A 21514-nucleotide genomic window follows, 5' to 3' on the forward strand; every position below is an offset into this window, starting at 1 on the left:
CATCACAGGTGTCTACAAACTTGTAATCAGTCAGTGAGGGTGAAAAGTAGTCATTGTGCTGTTTGTTATCATAGTGTGTACCACACTGCATATGGAGCAAAGAAAGTTGAGGAGAGAGTATTAGCAAGACAATTCTAGGCAAACATGATAAAGGTAAAGTCTGCAAGACGTCTCCACACAGCTTGGTTTAGTTTATGACAGTAAAGGTACCGTTACACTAAACGACTTACCAACGATCACGACCAGCGATACGACCTGGCCGTGATCGTTGGTAAGTCGTTGTGTGGTCGCTGGGGAGCTATCACACAGACAGCTATCTCCAGCGACCAACGATCAGGGGAACGACTTCAGCATCGTTGAAACTGTCTTCAACGATGCCGAGGTCCCCGGGTAACCAGGGTAAACATCGGGTTACTAAGCGCAGGGCCGCGCTTAGTAACCCGATATTTACCCTGGTTACCATTGTAAAAGTAAAAAAAAAACCGACATACTCACATTCCGATGTCTGTCACGTCCCCCGGCGTCAGCTTCCCGCACTGACTGTGTCAGCGCCGGCCGTAAAGCAGAGCATAGCGATGACGTCACCGCTGTGCTCTGCTTTACGGCCGGCGCTGACAGTCAGTGCGGGAAGCTGACGGCGGGGGAAGAGACAGACATCGGAATGTGAGTATGTACTGTTTTTTTTTTTTTTTTTTTAAACTTTTACAATGGTAACCAGGGTAAATATCGGGTTACTAAGCGCGGCCCTGCGCTTAGTAACCCGATATTTACCCTGGTTACCAGTGAACACATCGCTGGATCGGCATCACACACGCCGATCCAGCGATGACAGCGGGTGATCAGCGACCAAAAAAAGGTCCTGATCATTCCCCAACGACCAACGATCTCCCAGCAGGGGCCTGATCGTTGGTCGCTGTCACACATAACGAGATCGTTAGTGGGATCGTTGCTACGTCACAAAAAGCGTGACGTTGCAATGATATCGTTAACGAAATCGTTATGTGTGAAGGTACCTTTAATTCATTTAGCCAAGTGTTGTGTTTGCCCAGAGTAGTTGTCACTTCTCTTCCCGCACTCCTCTTCTTGGCAGCTCCATGGATGTTACCCGGCAGGGTGCGACAATAAGTGCAGGAAATGGCTGCATATATGTTTTGTGCTTCATCCTTTATTTTGCAAAAGAACATTTTTTACTGCGTCTTGTGATTGCGTTGCGGCCGACGCTGGTTTCCATCTTGGTGCGGTTCCACCTGATACTGTGATTCATTAGCCGGTTTTCTGCTGTAGACCCCACTCAGGAATGACGTCCTTCTGGACGCCGGCTGTTAAATGTGTCTGGCACATTGACTCACAAGTGTTTTAGTCCAGCTCACATCTCAATGGTGCAGGGGCTTCCAGTCATTGCACTCGGGCACAGCAGGTCACAAAGGTACAAATTAATAAGAGAGTACAATTCAGCGGGGTTTAATGTGCTCGGCCCTTCTTAAAATAATTGCATTGATCTCGGGGGCCATTGACGGAGCGGTCTGTGGGGATTTGATCCTTGGAAGATATCGATTCCTCGTTGGAGGTTTGCAGTGAGTCACCGGTCTGAGCGAGGTTTGAAAATACACAGCTCAGGGGCACACGGCCGCGGATAGACGGGAGCTGGAGAGTAAATGGTTGTCACTGGCCCAAATAACAGGACGTCAATAGCCCTCACATGTGCGGGAAACGACGTCCGCGTACATCTGTAAATGGGATTGAGTGCAGCATTGATCAGTGACCTTAACGGGCGTCTATGGGGTGACGGCTCCTGCACACTCGGGGTACAGCAGAGTAGGGTTATGCTAATGTTCTGGTTTTTAATCATTTGTTACACTGCTCTGCTCCCCCTGGGGTTGGGGTGATGTGAGCCCCCTAGTGCTTCCCAGTTCCCATTATTTGTGTCCCCCCAGTATAAAATTATACATGTCAGTCCCCACACCCCACAGGCACAGCGTGATGGGGGTGCACACAGGAGGATGATGTGGTGGAGTCCATATTTCAGGCCCTGGACATTCCCACACACCCTAAAGAAAGTTCTCCCCAGCCTGTGTCATAACTGCAAGGGGGAAGCCGTCCAAAATCAATAGGCGCCCGTTCTCTGGGCAGCGCTCCCTCCGCTAATGAAGCTCTATCCTTATTTCCCCTGTGGGTGCTTGTAGCAGCTATACGGAGGTGAAGATTAATGGCGGACGTGCAGAGCAGGATGAGCGCCACTCTGCCCTAATTACCAGCTGTCGCCTATGTCCTTACAAATGCCGCTATACCCTGAAGGCACGACAAGGGTTAAGGCCGCAGTGCTGGCTCCGCAGTGGGAACAGGGCCGCTTTATAGGACGAGGTGTGAAGATTGATGAACTGGTGAGGGCAGAGATGGGACGGTCCACGGCCAGACTAATATCGCAGACTATTCCTCCAGCAGTCGCAACACTCAGCATCAGGGTAACGGGACGCTGCGCCGACTAACCGAGAGGAATACTAGGAAATCTGCGTCCGGCAGTGAAAATCCACAGAAGAAAGTGACGTGTTATGCCAGTCAGTTCCGCTGCTGATTTCAGAGGTGCAGTCCAAAAAAACTTGGCACTCACGGAGTAGTAAATTGTGATAGAAAAATTTCCATTTATTATACATCCAACAATATCGCTAAAGTTTTCAGTCCTGGTGTGGACCTTCATCAGAACTGAAGAAGAATAGGAACCCATTTTAGGCTAGCACATTGGTAGTCGGCCATCTACAGATGTCACGGGCTGAATACCCTACTTGGGCACCCCATCGCTTTACTGTAAGAGTGCAGTGAATATTACATGTACTGTGAATTTTTGCGGTGCGCCAGTCACTTCCGCTGCCGATTTCAATGCTGCGCCGGTCACTTCCGCTGCCGATTTTAATGCTGCGCCTGTCACTTCCGCTGCCGATTTCAATGCTGCGCCGGTCACTTCCGCTGCCGATTTCAATGCTCCGCCGGTCACTTCCGCTGCCGATTTCAATGCTCCGCCGGTCACTTCCGCTGCCGATTTCAATGCTGCGCCGGTCACTTCCGCTGCCGATTTCAATGCTGCGCCGGTCACTTCTGCTGCTGATTTGCACTTTGCCGGTCACTTCTGCTGATGATTTGCACTGCGCCGGTCACTTCTGCTGCTGATTTGCACTTTGCCGGTCACTTCTGCTGATGATTTGCACTGCGCCAGCCACTTCTGCTGCTGATTTGCACTGCGCTGGTCACTTCTGCTGCTGATTTGCACTGCGCCGGTCACTTCTGCTGCTGATTTGCACTGCGCCGGTCACTTCTGCTGATGATTTTCTTTGCAGTGTGAGAATGATATTTCATAAAGTCGCCTTCCTTTCCTGGTCCTATGCCATGCATCGGATTTTCTGCACGTAAATCACTGACTGAAAACCTTCTGCATATCAGTCCGGTGTAAAATCACCGTAACTGGAGTAGAGGAGTCTTTCTGGCACATATGGCTGCTGATCCTCGCTGGTCACAGATCCGCACTCTCTGATCTGTTCTCAGAGCACTGACACAGGGGGTCTGCATTGTCGGACTGTGTGACAAGCGGGACACTGACACCGATATTGTTCCGTTTCTTTGCTGATTCTCCTGGATTAATATGAATAAATCGATAACTTGGTGCAAACATTATATTAATGTTTCCTAGACATCATCCAATTAATAGTGTCAGTAAATGTTAACCCCCAGTTGTCAATTTATTCCTAATTTCCAGCATGAATCATAGAGGAATCATACAATGCAGTTATCATAGATCCTCCAGAAATACCACAGTAACACACAAGTCTGGGGGTGATAACTTCTGATGTCCTGGACCCCGGGGGCAGATAAGAGGGGCGTCTTAAGGCCACAGTCCAAGGTGTGCAGAGGACTCCTGTCCGGTCACGTCCTCCCGTCGCCATCCTCCTGTCCGGTCACGTCCTCCCGTCGCCGTCCTCCTGTCCGGTCACGTCTTCCTGTCCGGTCACGTCCTCCCGTCGCCGTACTCCTGTCCGGTCACGTCCTCCCGTCGCCGTACTCCTGTCCGGTCACGTCCTCCCGTCGCCGTACTCCTGTCCGGTCACGTCCTCCCATCCGGTCACGTCCTCCCGTCGCCGTCCTCCTGTCCGGTCACGTCCTCCCGTCGCCGTACTCCTGTCCGATCACGTCCTCCCGTCGCCGTACTCCTGTCCGGTCACGTCCTAGTGTTGCCATCCTCCTGTCCGGTCACGTACTCCTGTTCGGTCACGTCCTCCCGTCGCCATACACCTGTCCGATCACGTCCTCCCGTCGCCGTACACCTGTCCGATCACGTCCTCCCGTCGCTGTACACCTGTCCGATCACGTCCTCCCGTCGCCGTACTCCTGTCCGGTCACGTCCTAGTGTTGCCATCCTCCTGTCCGGTCACGTACTCCTGTTCGGTCACGTCCTCCCGTCGCCATACACCTGTCCGATCACGTCCTCCCGTCGCCGTACACCTGTCCGATCACGTCCTCCCGTCGCCGTACACCTGTCCGATCACGTCCTCCCGTCGCCGTACTCCTGTCCGGTCACGTCCTAGTGTTGCCGTCCTCCTGTCCTGTCACGTCCTCCTGTTGCCGTACTCTTGTCCGGTCACGTCCTCCTGTTGCCGTACTCTTGTCCGGTCACGTCCTCCTGTCGCCGTACTCCTCATCCTTTAGGCCCGTACACACGTCCGCTCAGTTTCAGGGTCCATTCTCACACCAATGACTGGAGGGGTCCATGATGTAACAGAGGCGGACTCACCAGTAGTACCACAAGTCCCACAAGGAGGACGCTGCAAGAACGCACAGACGTCCCATTCTGTCACCGCAACTTTTATTTGTTTACACAGTTTTACAAAGACAAAAAAATATACAGTTTTATGGCAAAGAGATAAATATAAGGCGCAACACTGACCTGGAATATGTAACAAGCCCGGCGCCAGGGCAGCAGATTGCTCCATAATGTGCCGGAGATGGCAGCATTAATATCGCACTACTACAACCTCTATTCTTTGGCACATGCAAATAGACTAAGAGTCCTCCATCCTAATGTACAGACGGCGGCGATATAAAGGGGGTATCTACAGGACGGGGGTTTCCATAGGACGGGGGTATCTACAGGACGGGGGTATCCATAGGACGGGGGTATCTACTGCACTAAGGTATAATGATATACTGATCCAGGCAGGAAGATATAATAAGGTGACACACGGGGGAGCAGGGTGGAATATTAGGTGGTCCCTAAAAAAAGCAGTATTGAATGACTACAGATAAATGGGATGGGTCCGGTCACAGGATGTGTCGGCAAAAACATGACACACTGGACTGACATCGCAGCTGTGGACGGAGGAGGTCATGTGTTGATACATACATGACACAGGTGGCAGCCATATTGCGGGGTAAATGAACATGCCTGATTTAATAATTTAATATAGTAACTGAATTTAAGGCGGGTGTACAGGATCGTAAAAACATGGCTTTATTGAAAAACAGCATCACCCCTGTCCACAGGTTGTGTCTGGTACTGCAGCGTCGTTGCCACACACAACCTGTGAACTGGAAGAAGGCAGCCATGTTGTTTTTCAATTTCTGAGCTTCCCCTTTAAGTCAGTTACAGCAGAGTCCATATTGTCTTTGTGCACAGGCCCCAGAGCCGTGAACAGAACGGTCAGTGGTTTGCACAGGGCTGCCGGTCCATCGTCACCACCAGTGTGTGTTACGTGACCTCGTGTACAGAAACACCAGTGTATATATAATGGCGTCTCCGCCTTGGTATAATACATGGGGGGCTCCCGCTGTACCCTCCTTATCATCTACATTAACCCTTCATTTGCCGTCGTCGGTCTTCAGATCCGCAGACGGTCGTCTCTTCATCTTTCGTCGCGCTCACAATGGGGGAGTTATCCGTGACTGAAGAGCAGGTTCTGGAAGAGACGGCAGAGAGTTTAGTGGTAACATTCGCCCGAGAATGAGAGCAGCGGCATAGACACTATATATGGTACTGTTACTTAGCTCTATACGCCGGGACTATATTTATACACTATATGGTACTGTTACTTAGCGCTATACGCCGGGACTATATTTATACACTATATGGTACTGTTACTTAGCTCTATACGCCGGGACTATATTTATACACTATATACGGTACTGTTACTTAGCTCTATACGCCGGGACTATATTTATACACTATATACGGTACTGTTACTTAGCTCTATACGCCGGGACTATATTTATACACTATATACGGTGCTGTTACTTAGCTCTATACGCCGGGACTATATTTATACACTATATACGGTGCTGTTACTTAGCGCTATACGCCGGGACTATATTTATACACTATATACGGTACTGTTACTTAGCTCTATACGCCGGGACTATATTTATACACTATATACGGTACTGTTACTTAGCTCTATACGCCGGGACTATATTTATACACTATATATGGTACTGTTACTTAGCTCTATACGCCGGGACTATATTTATACACTATATACGGTACTGTTACTTAGCTCTATACGCCGGGACTATATTTATACACTATATGGTACTGTTACTTAGCTCTATACGCCGGGACTATATTTATACTCTATATGGTACTGTTACTTAGCTCTATACGCCGGGACTATATTTATACACTATATGGTACTGTTACTTAGCTCTATACGCCGGGACTATATTTATACACTATATGGTACTGTTACTTAGCTCTATACGCCGGGACTATATTTATACTCTATATGGTACTGTTACTTAGCTCTATACGCCGGGACTATATTTATACACTATATACGGTACTGTTACTTAGCTCTATACGCCGGGACTATATTTATACTCTATATGGTACTGTTACTTAGCTCTATACGCCGGGACTATATTTATACACTATATGGTACTGTTACTTAGCTCTATACGCCGGGACTATATTTATACACTATATGGTACTGTTACTTAGCTCTATACGCCGGGACTATATTTATACTCTATATGGTACTGTTACTTAGCTCTATACGCCGGGACTATATTTATACACTATATACGGTACTGTTACTTAGCTCTATACGCCGGGACTATATTTATACTCTATATGGTGCTGTTACTTAGCTCTATACGCCGGGACTATATTTATACACTATATACGGTGCTGTTACTTAGCTCTATACGCCGGGACTATATTTATACACTATATACGGTACTGTTACTTAGCTCTATACGCCGGGACTATATTTATACACTATATACGGTACTGTTACTTAGCTCTATACGCCGGGACTATATTTATACTCTATATGGTACTGTTACTTAGCTCTATACGCCGGGACTATATTTATACACTATATGGTACTGTTACTTAGCTCTATACGCCGGGACTATATTTATACTCTATATGGTACTGTTACTTAGCTCTATACGCCGGGACTATATTTATACACTATATACGGTGCTGTTACTTAGCTCTATACGCCGGGACTATATTTATACACTATATACGGTGCTGTTACTTAGCTCTATACGCCGGGACTATATTTATACACTATATACGGTGCTGTTACTTAGCGCTATACGCCGGGACTATATTTATACACTATATTCGGTGCTGTTACTTGGCTCTATACGCCGGGACTATATTTATACACTATATGGTGCTGTTACTTAGCGCTATACGCCGGGACTATATTTATACACTATATACGGTGCTGTTACTTAGCTCTATACGCCGGGACTATATTTATACACTATACGGTGCTGTTACTTAGCTCTATACGCCGGGACTATATTTATACACTATATACGGTGCTGTTACTTAGCGCTATACGCCGGGACTGTATTTATACACTATATACGGTGCTGTTACTTGGCTCTATACGCCGGGACTGTATTTATACACTATATTCGGTGCTGTTACTTGGCTCTATACGCCGGGACTGTATTTATACACTATATTCGGTGCTGTTACTTGGCTCTATACGCCGGGACTATATTTATACACTATATGGTGCTGTTACTTAGCGCTATACGCCGGGACTATATTTATACACTATATGGTGCTGTTACTTAGCGCTATACGCCGGGACTATATTTATACACTATACGGTGCTGTTACTTAGCTCTATACGCCGGGACTATATTTATACACTATATACGGTGCTGTTACTTAGCGCTATACGCCGGGACTATATTTATACACTATATACGGTGCTGTTACTTGGCTCTATACGCCGGGACTATATTTATACACTATATTCGGTGCTGTTACTTGGCTCTATACGCCGGGACTATATTTATACACTATATACGGTACTGTTACTTAGCTCTATACGCCGGGACTATATTTATACTCTATATGGTGCTGTTACTTAGCTCTATACGCCGGGACTATATTTATACACTATATGGTACTGTTACTTAGCGCTATACGCCGGGACTATATTTATACACTATATGGTACTGTTACTTAGCGCTATTCGCCGGGACTATATTTATACACTATATACGGTGCTGTTACTTAGCGCTATACGCCGGGACTATATTTATACACTATATGGTACTGTTACTTAGCGCTATACGCCGGGACTATATTTATACACTATATACGGTACTGTTACTTAGCGCTATACGCCGGGACTATATTTATACACTATATACGGTACTGTTACTTAGCTCTATACGCCGGGACTATATTTATACTCTATATGGTACTGTTACTTAGCTCTATACGCCGGGACTATATTTATACACTATATGGTACTGTTACTTAGCTCTATACGCCGGGACTATATTTATACTCTATATGGTACTGTTACTTAGCTCTATACGCCGGGACTATATTTATACACTATATACGGTGCTGTTACTTAGCTCTATACGCCGGGACTATATTTATACACTATATACGGTGCTGTTACTTAGCTCTATACGCCGGGACTATATTTATACACTATATACGGTGCTGTTACTTAGCGCTATACGCCGGGACTATATTTATACACTATATTCGGTGCTGTTACTTGGCTCTATACGCCGGGACTATATTTATACACTATATGGTGCGGTTACTTAGCGCTATACGCCGGGACTATATTTATACACTATATACGGTGCTGTTACTTAGCTCTATACGCCGGGACTATATTTATACACTATACGGTACTGTTACTTAGCTCTATACGCCGGGACTATATTTATACACTATATACGGTGCTGTTACTTAGCGCTATACGCCGGGACTATATTTATACACTATATACGGTGCTGTTACTTGGCTCTATACGCCGGGACTATATTTATACACTATATTCGGTGCTGTTACTTGGCTCTATACGCCGGGACTGTATTTATACACTATATTCGGTGCTGTTACTTGGCTCTATACGCCGGGACTATATTTATACACTATATGGTGCTGTTACTTAGCGCTATACGCCGGGACTATATTTATACACTATATGGTGCTGTTACTTATCGCTATACGCCGGGACTATATTTATACACTATACGGTACTGTTACTTAGCTCTATACGCCGGGACTATATTTATACACTATATACGGTGCTGTTACTTAGCGCTATACGCCGGGACTATATTTATACACTATATACGGTGCTGTTACTTGGCTCTATACGCCGGGACTATATTTATACACTATATTCGGTGCTGTTACTTGGCTCTATACGCCGGGACTATATTTATACACTATATACGGTACTGTTACTTAGCTCTATACGCCGGGACTATATTTATACTCTATATGGTGCTGTTACTTAGCTCTATACGCCGGGACTATATTTATACACTATATGGTACTGTTACTTAGCGCTATACGCCGGGACTATATTTATACACTATATGGTACTGTTACTTAGCGCTATTCGCCGGGACTATATTTATACACTATATACGGTGCTGTTACTTAGCGCTATACGCCGGGACTATATTTATACACTATATGGTACTGTTACTTAGCGCTATACGCCGGGACTATATTTATACACTATATACAGTACTGTTACTTAGCGCTATACGCCGGGACTATATTTATACACTATACAGTTAGGGCCAGAAATATTTGGACAGTGACACAATTTTCGCGAGTTGGGCTCTGCATGCCACCACATTGGATTTGAAATGAAACCTCTACAACAGAATTCAAGTGCAGATTGTAACGTTTAATTTGAAGGGTTGAACAAAAATATCTGATAGAAAATGTAGGAATTGTACACATTTCTTTACAAACACTCCACATTTTAGGAGGTCAAAAGTAATTGGACAAATAAACATAACCCAAACAAAATATTTTTATTTTCAATATTTTGTTGCAAATCCTTTGGAGGCAATCACTGCCTTAAGTCTGGAACCCATGGACATCACCAAACGCTGGGTTTCCTCCTTCTTAATGCTTTGCCAGGCCTTTACAGCCGCAGCCTTCAGGTCTTGCTTGTTTGTGGGTCTTTCCGTCTTAAGTCTGGATTTAAGCAAGTGAAATGCATGCTCAATTGGGTTTAGATCTGGAGATTGACTTGGCCATTGCAGAATGTTCCACTTTTTGGCACTCATGAACTCCTGGGTAGCTTTGGCTGTATGCTTGGGGTCATTGTCCATCTGTACTATGAAGCGCCGTCCAATCAACTTTGCAGCATTTGGCTGAATCTGGGCTGAAAGTATATCCCGGTACACTTCAGAATTCATCCGGCTACTCTTGTCTGCTCTTATGTCATCAATAAACACAAGTGACCCAGTGCCATTGAAAGCCATGCATGCCCATGCCATCACGTTGCCTCCACCATGTTTTACAGAGGATGTGGTGTGCCTTGGATCATGTGCCGTTCCCTTTCTTCTCCAAACTTTTTTCTTCCCATCATTCTGGTACAGGTTGATCTTTGTCTCATCTGTCCATAGAATACTTTTCCAGAACTGAGCTGGCTTCTTGAGGTGTTTTTCTGTCTATTTTTGGTATTGATGAATGGTTTGCATCTAGATGTGAACCCTTTGTATTTACTGTCATGGAGTCTTCTCTTTACTGTTGACTTAGAGACAGATACACCTACTTCACAGAGAGTGTTCTGGACTTCAGTTGATGTTGTGAACGGGTTCTTCTTCACCAAATTAAGTATGCGGCGATCATCCACCACTGTTGTCATCCGTGGACGCCCAGGCCTTTTTGAGTTCCCAAGCTCACCAGTCAATTCCTTTTTTCTCAGAATGTACCCAACTGTTGATTTTGCTACTCCAAGCATGTCTGCTATCTCTCTGATGGATTTTTTCTTTTTTTTCAGCCTCAGGATGTTCTGCTTCACCTCAATTGAGAGTTCCTTTGACCGCATGTTGTCTGCTCACAGCAACAGCTTCCAAATGCAAAACCACACACCTGGAATCCACCCCTGACCTTTTAACTACTTCATTGATTACAGGTTAACGAGGGAGACGCCTTCAGAGTTAATTGCAGCCCTTAGAGTCCATTGTCCAATTACTTTTGGTCCCTTGAAAAAGAGGACGCTATGCATTACAGAGCTATGATTCCTAAACCCTTTCTCCGATTTGGATGTGGAAACTATCATATTGCAGCTGGGAGTGTGCACTTTCAGCCCATATTATATATATATAATTGTATTTCTGAACATGTTTTTGTAAACAGCTAAAATAACAAAACTTGTGTCACTGTCCAAATATTTCTGGCCCTAACTGTATGGTACTGTTACTTAGCTCTATACGCCGGGACTATATTTATACACTATACGGTACTGTTATTTAGCTCTATATGCCGGGACTATATTTATATACTATACTGTACTGTTATTTAGCTCTATATGCCGGGACTATATTTATATACTATACTGTACTGTTATTTAGCTCTATATGCCGGTACTATATTTATACACTATATGGTGCTGTTATTTAGCTCTATTTGCCAGGACTATATATTTATACACCATATGGTATTGTTATTTATTTATACCTGGCCTGTACAGTACCATATAGTGTATAAATAATACAGTACCTGTATATAGTGCTAAACTGTCTCATATACAGTGAACACAATTCAGTGATGACATAACAGTTCCTTGCACAATTAACGCTGCAACGTTGCATATAAATACATCCACGCGGTGCTAATAACAGGACTATACAATTTTCCTTAAGATCTGATAAATTGAGCAAACACCCAGCGCACAGATAAGAGTTTTTCTGGGCATACCTAATATTAGAGACGCTGATGGCGTATGACCGGAGAGGGGACAAGCCAACGGGTGGGAGATGCCTCATTGACTATTGATTTTTGTGCCGCTTTCTGTCACCTATATAGAGAAATATACCCAATTTGCCCCATCTGCCCACAAGCTTCGGATCTATTTCATACTCCTTTTGGCATCAGATCTGTAAATATGAAAGTGCGGAAAAACAAATGAGCGAGTTTCTGGCAAACCGAACCATTAAAAGTAAACGTGATGTATACAAGTGAATGTACAAGTGAAATCTGTCACGCTCAAAATAGCAAAAATCGCCCCAGGGAAAAGCGACATTGTAGTCCTAATGATATACCGCGCTCGCTGCTGTCAAAGAGCCGCTCCCTGCCGCAGGGTCTCCATACAATGCTCAGGTCCCACCATCTCCTCCAACCCCCGGACCCCTGACCCTAGATCTCAGCAGGGGGTCTCGTACCAGCGGATGAAAATCCCCCTCAACTTCATGTCACCCGTATAATGACTGAACGTTCCTCTACCAGGAAGATGAAACCGGAGCGTCACATAAAAGCCCTCAGCGATACGCGGCGCTGCTGTCTACAGGATGAAGGACGGGTTTCGCCTGTGGATATGGGAGTTATTATTCCGCTACGACGAGATGCCTAAATCATCCAGGAATGTGTCACTTTACTTTGTTTATTTTTGGAGGTTGTGAATGGATCGGTAAGAATCAGCGAGGCGGCGGCGTTCTCCCCCTTTAAATGCCCTTGTAATTGTTTTTTGTTCTGATGTTATTAATACCTTCAGGTAGCCATTTGTGTTTGAAGGCAGCACCGCACCGCACACAACAGCTGCACGCAACGCTCAGGATCCGCCGCCGGCAAACATGGAAATCACTGTGGAGTCTGGAGCAAACTGCTTATACAGCAAATCCGGACAGTGCTATATATTAATCACGTCACGGAGAGGATTAACGGAGCTCAGGTCTGTATCTGAGCATGGCAGGAGAATGCCATACCCACATGTGACCACTAGGGCATAGAAGTGAGGAAGTTGTAGGGCAGCACGGTGGCTCAGTGGTTAGCACTGCAGGTCTGCAGCCTTACTGCGCTGGAGTCCTGGGTTCAAGCCCCACCCAGGACAACATCTGCAAAGAGTTTGTATGTTCTCTCTGTGTTTGCGTGGGTTTCCTCTGGTTTCTCCAGTTTCCTCCCACATTCCAAAGACATACTGATAGGGAATTTAGATTGTGAGCCCCATCAAGGACAACGATGATAATGCGAAAATGATAATGTGATAATGTGGCTGCGGAATATGTTAGCGCTATATAAAAATAAAAAATAAAGATTATTGCGGAGTCACTAGTTGTCCACACAGGAGTCATTAGTTGTCAAAAATGTAGAGGCAATGTGTGATGTATATGCAGGGCAAAATTCTCTTACGTACAAGAATATAACTACTATAATACTGCCCTCTATGTACAAGAATATAACTACTATAATACTGCCCCTATGTACAAGAATATAACTACTATAATACTGCCCCTATGTACAAGAATATAACTGCTATAATACTGCCCCTATGTACAAGAATATAACTACTATAATACTGCCCTCTATGTACAAGAATATAACTACTATAATACTGCCCCTATGTACAAGAATAGAACTACTATAATACTGCCCCTATGTACAAGAATAGAACTGCTATAATACTGCTCCCTATGTACAAAAATATAACTACTATAATACTGCCCCTATGTACAAGAATAGAACTACTATAATACTGCCCTTATGTACAATAATACAAGAATATAACTACTATAATACTGTCCCTATGTACAATAGAACTACTATAATACTGCTCCTTTTGTACAAGAATAGAACTACTATAATACTGCCCCTATGTACAGGAATAGAACTACTATAATACTGCTCCTATGTACAATATAACTACTATAATACTGTCCCTATGTACAATAGAACTACTATAATACTGCTCCCTATGTACAAGAATAGAACTACTATAATACTGCCCCTATGTACAGGAATAGAACTACTATAATACTGCTCCTATGTACAATATAACTACTATAATACTGTCCCTATGTACAATAGAACTACTATAATACTGTCCCTATGTACAATAGAACTACTATAATACTGCTCCCTATGTACAGGAATAGAACTACTAGAATACTGCCCCTATGTACAAGAATATAACTACTATAATACTCCTCCTATGTACAGGAATAGAACTACTATAATACTGCCCCTATGTACAGGAATAGAACTACTATAATACTGTCCCTATGTACAAGAATATAACTACTATAATACTGCCCCTATGTACAAGAATAGAACTACTATAATACTGCTCCTCTGTACAAGAATATAACTACTATAATACTGCTCCTCTGTACAAGAATATAACTACTATAATACTGCCCCTATGTACAAGAACACCTGTAATAGAGGAATAAGGATCTGCCAGTAATAAAATCTTGCGCGGTGTAAATAATACCGCACGTCTGGTGCTATGGAGAGCGGAGATATAAGACGTCCTGTTTATACTACTACAAAGGATGAGGGTCATAGATTCTTCCCGCATTCTGCGCAGGTTCTCCTCATGACCAGGAGATTTGGGTTCTTGGCAGTGACAACAATACTTTTACATTGAAGATGATCTTTCCGTCACCTATTCAGACTGGCGACTTATTGAAGACAGAATTGTACATTTAACATTGCTGATAATTTGGAGAAAAAAAAAAAGGTAAGAAAATGAGAACAGAGTTTTCCAGCGACTGGCCCGATTTTTGCAATACAAACCTTTGAATTGGCAGCGAGTGGTGCGCCTGGTGACATTTAATAAAAGAGGCTTTGTTCTTTAAGACGCGAGTACCGTACACTTAGCTTCTGCGCAACAGGCCGTCATGTGTCACTCTCCGCGTAACAAGACGTTTTAAAGTGAGAACACAAAAAAAAAATTGAGAATCGGACTCCATTGTTTTGCCGCCGTACGCCGCAGCTTTCAGTGGGGCCTAACTGCTGCGAGGAACAAAAAGCACCGAAATGGTTCAAAGAAGGAGAGTGTTCCCGTCTATCTCCGGCAATGACTTAAGTGTTGTTACTCTTAATTGCTTGGCCCCTGAGACGGGAGGAGGGGGGTGAATGGACTCCGGAGACTCTGTTAATTCTCGTTAAAGAGAAAAGCAGCAACAGGGGGGATGTAAAACGCCGAACGTAGGAAACTCGTAACTACATCCTTGGCCAATATGTCTGAACAGCCGCTCGGATGCCGTGAGGTGCGGAGACCAATAGTGACCACTGTATCCGCGATGTAACAGGACCGTTCTGCCGGAATGTTTGGAATAAACAGTATCATCTGCATAGGAAACAGGCCGCAATATTGGCCAGAAATTCCACAAAAGGAAGAAGGAAAAGTCTGGCCAGCCTAAGGACACAAATACTATCACCGAATTCTTGTACATATCATGGCGAGTTTTAGGACTAAGGCAAAAGTCCACATGATGATTGTGTAATACGTGCCCCCACAACAACTAAGGATCCATATTAGAACTGTAACCATTATAGGGGTCCCGACTTCCCAGGCATTACCCTTCTTTTCATCCACTTAGGTCCTACACTGATTTCTATCAACCTCCAACTGGAAAAGAAGTTAGCTACTTCCTCCCTCACTATGAAAAGAAACTTCCTCTCCTTACTAGCTCTCCGTTTCCGAGCTTCCACCATGTCTCTCTGACGGTAGTAAATTGCCCTTTTGAGACTCTTGAAGTCTTGCTGCAGCCATGCAGCTTGGTAGAGGCGTGCAGTAGCCTGCGGCGTGCGTCTGTGGGCACGGCTCCACCATTACAGTGTAGCCATGTGTTACAAGTAGTCTTTTAATGATACAATGTATCGCGCCCTTCATGCTCGGCCTGTGTAACGACACTGTTCATCCATGACACTCATTCTATATTTATAGATACAACAACACACAAAACAAACAGACAAATAAACCCGCTGATAAGACTTCAATTATGTATAATACCGCAGCCTTCTGATCTCTCGGAAGTGAAATGCGAGAGGAGATTTGTTTAGAGGTCGTTCTCCACCTGCGCCGGGTGATTGAGCTCAGGTAGGTGCTCATGACCGATCCATAACAGAGGAGACTTTATAAGAAAACAAACCACAGCTCTTCTATGTATCTCAGGCCAGCGACGTTGGCTGCGGAGAGTAGCGGCGTTCATTTCTGCACATTTACTATACGTGGCCGGCTGTAATGAGGTCCAGCATCTGCTAGGAAATTGCTCCAACTGGTACTAGCAGTGTGGTTTCCTTTACTTTGCGTAGGTGGGGATGGACACGGGCTGGAAGTCTTGTGACTGGTGGGGGTCTCAGCGGTTAGACCCTAACAGACATAACATATAGCGTGTACTTCCAGACAATGTTACCTGTCTGTTCCTGTGCTGTGCTCGGGAGGCTCCGTCTCTTCTGCTGCCTTGATGACCTCCTCCTTCCAGGCTCAGGCAGCAGGACAACTCCTGAGTGTTTAGGTAGTTGGCGTATCTGCCGCTACAGCTCAACCCCACTGCTAACACACGCACAACTCTGCTAAGTCTGTTATCGGGGTTCCAGCACTTCTACATCAAGCTCCTTGTACAACTCTTATTCCGGCTATCATGGTTCCAGCGCTGCTAAATCAGGCTCTGCTGTAGAAGTCTGCAACATCACTTTGCCAGCTCTGCTACACAGCCTCTGTTATAAACTCTGCTCTATTACACTGTTCCCTTAACAATGAGTCCAATCTGATACATCACTTTGCCAGCCCGATTGCACACTCAGCTTTGCTAGACTGGATCCTCAACGTGGAGTCTACTCTGCTACATCACTGTTCCAGCCTCTGTTGCCGTTACTCCAACTAGACTTCCTACCTGTTCATGACGCCTCGAAACTTCTCATCTGGACAAAAAGGGCTTCAAGGATTCACCTTTTCCTGTAACGCACAACATTTGCTTGCAGGGCTTGTCACTTCCCAACACTGAAGGCATCAGCCTCTCCCAAACTACGGTCAAGAAAATGTCCTTAGCTTCATTCTGTATCATATCTGAGTTGTAGGTTTCAATTCCACTATTGGAAAGCCCCTAACTACCCTTATTAGGGTCCTATTTCTCATGAATTGGGTCATCGGACCCGGCACGTCTTCCCGCTGCGTACTGGACATACCTATGCCTCCTTACTTCAGCATGGGGGACGCAAATAGAGACAAACAGTCCCCTCTAAGTTACAAGGGTAGGACTCCAGTTCTGTCGTGAGTTTGGTATATTAAATGCTGTATAATTAAATTCTATATTAAAAATATAGGAAAAAAAGCGACTAAACAACCTGAAAACCAAGCTGCGCGGGTGCGATAGGCACAGACGGCAGAATTGGTGCAGTGCGTCTCAGCATCTTTGCCAGTGATCTGTGACTGATACACAAATAATGGCGGAGATGGAATATGAATGAGACGCTCTAAAGGTGACTAACCGATAGGAAAGGCAAGATACACACCCGGCCTAAATGAAAAAGTCGCGCACGTTGCCAGGCGGCTTTATTCAATCTTATAAGTAAATGAGATTTACAGTTTCGAGAACGACGAGGCAGGCGGGTGCTGTGCAAACATTAATTTAGAAGACTTCTCGGCAAACAGTCCGGCATGATCCATGGCTTCGCCCGTCCCGAGACGGCTTACTTCACACCTTGGCAGCCCGGCCGGTCCCACGCAATCCAATAATTGGGATTCTGCCGCTAATAACCGCTTGTGAAGAGGGGCTATTTTCCGGCGGTGCGAGTGCGCGATTGCTGCATGTGAAGCTATTGATCACGGTGTTTGGACCTAATCATCTGCAACAATGTGTCACAATCTAAATAGGAGTTATATAAACTGATAAATAGGTCGCACACACAGAAAGGACAAGCATTACAGATAAGGGACGTCACTGTGGGAAAACTGCAACTCCCAGCATGCCCTGAGATCACTGATTAAGAAGCTGCACCATTAGGGAGGGTAGAGGGTTTCTCCTGCGTCTATCGCTCCTGTATTGGGAGGTGTATAGCGCTGATGATGGCTGTCAGGAAGTGTGCCCTGTACCTGGAGAAACCCATCAGCCACGTCCTGGCAGGCTCCATCAGCTCTGCTCACCTCCTCACATGAAAGTGATTGGCGCCAGAGACTCCTCTCTTATACACAATCATACATTGTTTATATTGTTCCTGAAATCAGGAAAGACTTCTGAATGGGGCCGGCACCGGCCCGAGCACGAGTCCCTTAGGGCTGTTGAAGACAACGTCCTGACATAGGCCAGAAACAGGACAGCAAGAAATGCAAAAAAAAGTCCTTGTGTGCCAGAATCTGTAGTACAGAAGCCGGCGGACAATCACAACCCCTAAAGTTATCCCACTGATAGAAAGAAATGTCTACCAGATACATCGATTTGTAGTGGAAACCAGAAAAAAGCTAGCTACTTCCCTCACTACTAAACTCAGCATTCCTTCCCCAGGAAAAAGAGTGGGATGAGCGTAGAAAAGGTCCCAACTTCTTAGGCTGTTAAAAGCACAATAGGACCCAATGGGTGGCAGGGAGTGTCCGATGAGAGCTAATATGGCTGCCAGTGACAGAAATCAAAGGACCCAATGGGTGACAGGGAGTTGAAGACACAAAAGAGAATAGTAAAACCAAAAACACTCAGTTTGAAAAAATGTTGCAGTAATCCGCAAGTGCTAGTAAAAGATGTAAAAAACAGGGTATTTGGTTGATACGTTTTTTGCAAAAAATGTATACTAAGCTGCTCTACCAATCTTCACGGTATACCCTTATCAGAGCAGTCCTAACTAATGTATGCAATCCCTATCTGATGTATTTAAAAACCTGATCATCTGTATATAACCTGTGTGTACAGGGTTCAGAGAGGAAAAATCCATGTGTGCATACAGGGTAGAACAGCTTTTGTGCAGATAAAAACCAAATACCCTGTTTTTTACATCTTTTACTAGCACTTGCGGATTACTGCAACATTTTTTCAAACTGAGTGTTTTTGGTTTTACTATTCTCTTTTGTGTCTTCAGGTTTCTTGGTGGTGTGTGAACATGATCATACAGACTTGTTCACTGTGCAAGTAGCCCATGTGTTCCTGGGTGACAGGGAGTGTTCGATGAGAATATGGCTGCCAGTGACAGAGATCAGAGGACCCAATGGGTGGCAGGGAGTGTCCGATGAGAACCAATATGGCTGCCAGTGACAGAGACCAAAGGACCCAATGGGTGGAAGGGAGTGTCCGATGAGAGCTAATATGGCTGCCAGTGACAGAGACCAGAGGACCCAATGGGTGACAGGGAGTGTCCGATGAGAACCAATATGGCTGCCAGTGACAAAGACCAAAGGACCCAATGGGTGACAGGGAGTGTCCGATGAGAGCTAATATGGCTACCAGTGACAGAGACCAGAGGACCCAATGGGTGACATGGAGTGTCCGATGAGAATATGGCTGCCAGTGACAGAGATCAGAGGATCCAATGGGTGGCAGGGATTGTCCGATGAGAGCTAATATGGCTGCCAGTGACAGAGACCAGAGGACCCAATGGGTGGCAGGGAGTGTCCGATGAGAGCTAATATGGCTGCCAGTAACAGAGACCAGAGGACCCAATGGGTGGCAGGGAGTGTCCGATGAGAACCAATATGGCTGCCAGTAACAGAGACCAGAGGACCCCATGGGTGGCAGGGAGTGTCTGATGAGAGCTAATATGGCTGCCAGTGACAGAACAGATAGCTACTTCCTGCCCATGAAACTTACATCTGCAGAACTAACAGCTGAAGAGTCTTGGTGACGGATATGTGAGAATTATGGGACTGAACTTTGAAGGGGTTTTCATGGACTTTATGATCCATTTTTATGATAGATCAATGATGCCAGATCCGTGGGGCCCCGACTCCGCGTTGCCAGAGGACTGGGCAGAACTACTGACAAATCTCTCCCATACACGTAAATGCAGGGTCCACAACACAATGTATGGAGCCGTGCCAGGTCCAGTGCCCACAGCGTCTCCAGTCTGATCATTGGTACGGGTTCCTCACTGATCTGATGTTCTTGATCTTTCCTAAGGAAGGGTCATTAAAGTTCTCAAAAACAACTTTACTGCAACTTTTGCTAGATAAATGCCAGGAGGCACAGTGATACATGACGCCTCCTCCACTCTGACCTACTCCCAAGATCTGGTCTTTCCCTCGCACCTCATGATGACTAGAGTACAGGCTGTCCTCGCTGCCAACCATTGTGGTGCTCACTGTCTCCATGAAATAATTATGAGCCATTACAGAAGCCCCCCAGGTCCGGTGATGTCATGCGGGGAATGGCTGAGGAGCGCTATCTTTTCGGTACATGCGTAGAAGCATCGGATGATGAGAACAAGAAGAGTTTATGACTTCTGGCAAAACAAATCTTATGACTCATTGTTTCCGAAAATGGCACATCTACAGAGAAAACGCCGTCACTTGGCACACACCTTCCAGTTCTGCAATAAACAGACTTTTTTTTTTCTTTCCGGAAATAATAAAAAATAATGAGGATCATTCTGAGGAGCGGATTAAAATGCCGATCCCGATATATGTCATGAGGAAACTTGTGCTGCATAATGACAGAAACATGCCGACACCGGAGTGGTCTGATAGAAGGGGTAAGAGCACACACAAAACCTTCTCCACCGAAAAGGGGCTGTTGCATTACACCGACCTGTGTTCACATGACCTACTGATACCTAGGCGTATCACAGATGGGGGTCCACCACTAGAGTCCTGGAGAACTGCTGAAAACAGCCATGTATTACAAGGCTTCCATTAATGTAAATGCCTTGCGTGTAATACCGCATTTCTCCTGTAGTGGCCGCTATAGAGAAAGATGTGGCTGCTCACAACTTCCCCTGGTGGTAAAAACTCATCACTGCAGTTTCAAGCCCTTAATAGAGGAAAACTTGGCTTCTTCCCGGCCAGGGTTGTATGGCCGAACTAACACTCCTATCTACACTGTAATCTGGAAGTAAATCAATTTGTACAGCACTGATTGCCCTGAGGCTCCTTGAGGAACACTCCAGATAGAACTGATAATATACTACAAGGAATATTGGGCGTTTTACAGAGAGGTATTGCCTTAAGGAGAGGTGCAGGACACAGGGATTCTTTTTTGGAGTTCCTTGAGTCATATACTACCCTTTAATGCCCTGCACATATCACTATATGTTTGCCTGAAGGGCTCCTTTAAGAAATGATTTTACGAGCCTAAA

General features: G+C 45.2%; 1 protein-coding gene across 2 annotated transcripts in view; it reads right to left on the reverse strand.

Annotated features, from left to right (window-relative positions):
- Positions 1-4832: 4832 nt before the first annotated feature.
- Positions 4833-21514, reverse strand: part of CHCHD6 (coiled-coil-helix-coiled-coil-helix domain containing 6) — a 223927-nt gene continuing 207245 nt past the window's right edge. For both annotated transcript variants that reach the window (XM_069736290.1, XM_069736291.1), the window contains one exon: positions 4833-5939. In XM_069736290.1, the coding sequence (XP_069592391.1) occupies positions 5916-5939 (24 nt within the window). In that variant the 3' untranslated portion in view covers positions 4833-5915. The remainder of the gene's footprint in view (positions 5940-21514) is intronic.

Source organism: Ranitomeya imitator, chromosome 8, assembly GCF_032444005.1.
Source record: "Ranitomeya imitator isolate aRanImi1 chromosome 8, aRanImi1.pri, whole genome shotgun sequence".
Lineage (NCBI taxonomy): Eukaryota > Metazoa > Chordata > Amphibia > Anura > Dendrobatidae > Ranitomeya > Ranitomeya imitator.